Source organism: Galeopterus variegatus, unplaced genomic scaffold, assembly GCF_000696425.1.
Source record: "Galeopterus variegatus unplaced genomic scaffold, G_variegatus-3.0.2 Scaffold258, whole genome shotgun sequence".
NCBI classification, from domain to species: Eukaryota; Metazoa; Chordata; class Mammalia; order Dermoptera; family Cynocephalidae; genus Galeopterus; species Galeopterus variegatus.
The window spans coordinates 608,875-613,546 of NW_007726369.1; the positions used below are offsets into that span (position 1 = coordinate 608,875).

Sequence of the window (4,672 nt, forward strand, 5' to 3'; positions counted from 1 at the left end):
TCTGCAACTTCCTCTGTATCTATATTACAAAATAAAAAGTTTTTTTAAAAGACTTAATTAAAATTTTAAATTATTATAAAAATGACAAAATATAAAAATGAAAGAATACTTACCTCTTTTCTATTTTTATGTGCTTTTGGGTTACCATTGACAAACCTTAAAATACCATGTGTCAGCAGTCTTGCTGCATGTGACTGGTACTCAGCTTGTACCACGTGTGACTCTTCAGGCAAGTTCAGCAGCACCCAAGCTGATCCGTATCCAGTTTGGCTGATCACACTCCTTGATGCTGCACAGTGTTGGATTGCCATAAGAATTTCTAAGCATTTGCTTTCAGTTTCTGGACTCATCACATTGTGAACTAGCACCAGACCTGTGAGGACCTGCACCAATTCAGCGACCACACCTAGTCATGCCAATCTGCATGTGCAGGTGCAAAATCTGGTGTTGGGCTGACTGTTGCTCAGGGTCTCCATTTCAGTTGACAAGTCTCTTTATCAGAAACAGCTTGTTGCCAGAGAATGTCTTCTATGCTTTTCCAGAATTACAGTGCGGTTTTAACTTTTCTCTTTGGGTAACAGAAATTACAAGGCAAATTTATTATTTTTTTGGAGAGCATTTCTTATTATGAATGGTTGCTTCCTGCTTCCTCTTGAAAACCTGTTAGAGCAAGTCTTCCTTATCCATTGGACTGGGTTAAAGATAGTACAATTTTTGGTGACTGAAAATGAGAACTTTCTGGTTAAATCTTGACATCATTTTTGTTGGAAAGAGGTATAGAGTACTTATTTGGAGACCTTATGGGGTTTTGTTTTTCGTCCTACATGGATAATGCAAAATTACTATTATCTTGTTACAGTTCAACATCATGAATATAGTGACCCAAATGAGAGAACAACGTCATGGCATGATTCAAACGAAGGTAAGCTTTTGCCACATACATTTTAATAAGAATAGTGATATAAAGATTAACATTGTATGGCTCTTTACAATTTATAAGACTCTTTTATCTACATGGTCTCACCGAATTCTTACTGTTTGAGGTAGACATTAGTTTTGCTCTGCTATTCCTGATGAAGTACTTGCAGATCCATAGGGTCACTCAGATAGCAAGAGGAGGAGCCACAGCTGAAACCAAAGTCCCTTGGTGCCCCACCATCTCCAGATGTCTTGTCCTTAGTGCCATGTTATTTAAGTAACATATCTAAAGTTATTTTTAATAAACTTTCTGATAGCAATTTGAAATATTTATTTGCCAGTAGACTATCAAGGTTATTGCCATTTCCTAGAAAGATGTTTATGTCACAGATTAATTATCAATCCTTGGGAAAGAGGATCAAAAGAGTAGGAATAATGAAAACAAACAGTTGCCTCTAAATCTTTAGGTTGACCTGTTTTGGGACCGATGTCATGAAGCATTTATTTGAACTAGGGTTGCCTGAGAGACTTGAGACTAGATATTGATGTCCAGTGAATACCAGGACACTCAAACAATACAGAAGAGAGTTTCACTGGCAATGAGTTTGCAGACCAGGGAAATGTAGCCTCTGGAGAAAGCCTAAAGTATGCTCCCCTCACCCCCCAAAAAGGAAAGGAGTTATCTTATATGGCAAAGGTTTCTGCCTAACTTTCCACCCAAGTTCTCATTTACGTCCTCTTATTCAAACGAAGGATGCAGGCTTGTTCAACTTGGATTGGCTTGTTGTGGGGCATAGTTCATTGGTCAATTCTGGAAGCAAGAAATTTGCATCTGGACCTGAGAAGGAGGAGCCAGATTCAGAAATCGACCAAATCAAGAGTAACGTGTCTGTTTTGTTCAGATAATGGCTGTTGGTCTGGTTTTTTAATTATAGTGTTTTTAGCTTAAGCAGCTCCCCTTACTGGCACCATTAGTAGGGTGCAGAAAGGGCGATGGTGGGATTTCAGGAAGTTGTCTCACTGACCAAATCTTGAGCCCCCAGCTCCAGGGTTGTTTTGTTTTTCCTTAATCTCAGAGGGTCTGTCTCAGCCTCTGATCAAAAGGGGGGCAGGTGATTCTTTTGATTTTCAGATCACAATCTTTATATATACATATATATGTATATATACGCATATATTTGAAATGTCAATATTAATGTGAGGGACTTTTTAGAATTTGATTTAGCCAGGAAAGATATAAGGAAATTGAGATTGGCAGTTTCCCCTCAGTTCAGTTAAGCCTTTGGCTAACTAGTAAGGAAATTGAGATTGGCAGTTTCCCCTCAGTTCAGTTTCTAGACTGACAACTATATTTATGATCATTTATCTTCATCATATTTAAAAATATATATTTACATAAAGAAATTCTGTTTAAATGTTTGTATTTAAGTGTTTGCTCTTTTTAGGAACTTTCCTGTGTGGTTGAAAATTACAAATGTATTCTCTGAAAGTGGATATTGGTATTTGATTACTTAACATTCTGTTGTTTTTCACATATATGTATATAGGAGCAGTATCACTTTTGTTATGAAATTGTGCTTGAAGTTCTCCAGAAACTTCTGACTATGGATTAAGAAAGACTTCTATTGCCTCTCGCTTGGAATTACCAAGTGGCTTCAAGCCTCCTCATAAAGAACAAGTTCGAACTGTGCTGAATGTCTTTGCTATGCATACAGTCTGCTTTCTTGGTGTATCAATTGATTTTCTTTCTAAAAACTCCCTGAAGGCAGCATCATTTGGTTTGGGATGAATAGTGTTTACCCATTGATCTTACTAGACAATGTCAAAATAGCCTGCCACATTTTCCAGTGAAACAAAAGTTAGATAAAACAACTTCAACTTGGCTATTTGGTTGGAGGGGTTATAGAGCCAAATAAAGGACTTAAACTTCATTCATTAAGATTTTACTTGGAAAGGCAGCTAAAGGGAGCTGAAGGTTTCCAGGACTTTATAAGCTCATATTCTGGGAGAATACAGGGCCAATAAACTGCAGGATCACATCATGTCGCTTTATAAGCATTTTCTAGACAGATGTTCATCCGTGTTCTTTAGTTAGAGTCTGTACTTCTAGCTGGTTATTTGAATAACCCAATTTTTAAAAAATCCAATTAGGATGGATTAACTTTTGACACAAATTGACTTACATTTTTCTATACTTTTATGCTCCCATGGGGCCCCAGGGACCTCTGAGGAGGAGTTGCCTTCCTAGAGCAGTAGACAAGGACCTCTTGGTCTGGGAAGTGTTCCATGGGTGGGCAGAGTTCCTTCTCTCTGTCACATGAGCACACTGGTGTACAGTCCAAAACTAAAATAGATGTTTATATAGAAAGTCCAAGAGGAAATTTTTGCCCGGCCTGAGTTCTTTCCTATCCCGCCCTAACACTTAACATATTACTCAGTCTGCTTTGTTAAAGCAAATGTTACATTTACTTGCCTCTTACTCTTTGCCCTTTAGTTAACCAATAAATTTTGATATAAGATTATTAGGTAACTCTGAGTCATTCGTGGTATCTCTTATGCCGGACGTATTTTTCAAACTGAGATCTTTGAGAGTTTCTTTTTTCCCCCAGAGTTCCATTAAGTCATATCTTCCATTACTGCCCCACCTCTGCTGAAACATTTAGAAGTTGGATTTCAGAATCACATTTAGGAAAACCAAATTCATAGTTGTGAAAATGAAAACTTCCATACTCTGTTTTTTAAAAGATTGTGGCAATTATTATTACATTCACCTCATTATAGGACTTAGCCTCATCTAATTATAGTGGTATTTTTTGGTCAAGGAGTCTTGGTGACCAGTTATACCTAATTATAAGCTACTGAGTAATTGTGGTGTGTCTTTGTACAGTGTAATTCAGTGGAGATCAGAATATTCCATATGTTATATTGAGAAAATTTCTAATATTAATCTATAAATCCTGAATTTTTAAGAGGCTTATTTTGTTCTTTGGCTGAATGAATAGTTGAATTGGTTGAATTACAATGGATGATTCTCATTTTAAAAATAATTATATACTAGAATGTGTTTGGTGTTAAATCAAATAGATGATTCTAGCTATTTACATTGTTCATATAAATAAGTCTATGCTAAATGTTAATTTCACTTTGATGACTGGCCTTTAATATATCCCGAATTTTCTCTCTGTTGTTGTAAAATAACAGATACAATGTATAACAGTCTTCTTGAGAATGATTCTATGCTATTACTTAAATGAAAGTATTTACTTTGTATTGCCAGAAGTATTTTTATTGTCTGGACTTGAAATGTTCTTGCAAAGAAAAATTCCATAATTCTTGATGTTAAACATGTCCCTTCTTTAATGTGTGCCTCATATTTTTACAGCTGGATTAGTTTTTAGTTTTTCAGGGAAATTATACAGGTAAATATGAAATAGTGATTGCGTTTGTTTTCATTTCATTCTTGTAAGGTGAACTACAAATTGAAAACTTTTGACTGAATGAAATACTAACTTTTGTACCAATAATGAATCAATTTTTGCCTATGATATGAATATGAAATTCTCATTTACATATTTGTGAGTATATGAATGCTAATTTAAAGGAAGTTTAAAAATATTTAAATATAAGCATATACACATTTATTTACTTTCAACTTTAAATACATATTTTTAAAGTATGTTTTTTATGCTCATATGTTGGATCAAAGCTTTCAGAAATAAACATTGCAAATTTTATTCTCATATTAGTCTTAATA

At 35.2% G+C, this 4,672-nt stretch overlaps 1 protein-coding gene across 1 annotated transcript in view; it reads left to right on the forward strand.

The window, feature by feature from the left end:
* The window catches only part of PTPN20B (protein tyrosine phosphatase, non-receptor type 20B), a 130,625-nt gene extending 128,080 nt beyond the window's left edge, over positions 1-2,545 (forward strand). The window contains exons 9-10 of the mRNA XM_008566638.1: positions 860-922; positions 2,466-2,545. Of these exons, the coding sequence (XP_008564860.1) occupies positions 860-922; positions 2,466-2,531 (129 nt within the window). The 3' untranslated portion in view covers positions 2,532-2,545. The remainder of the gene's footprint in view (positions 1-859; positions 923-2,465) is intronic.
* The last annotated feature ends 2,127 nt before the right edge of the window (positions 2,546-4,672 follow it).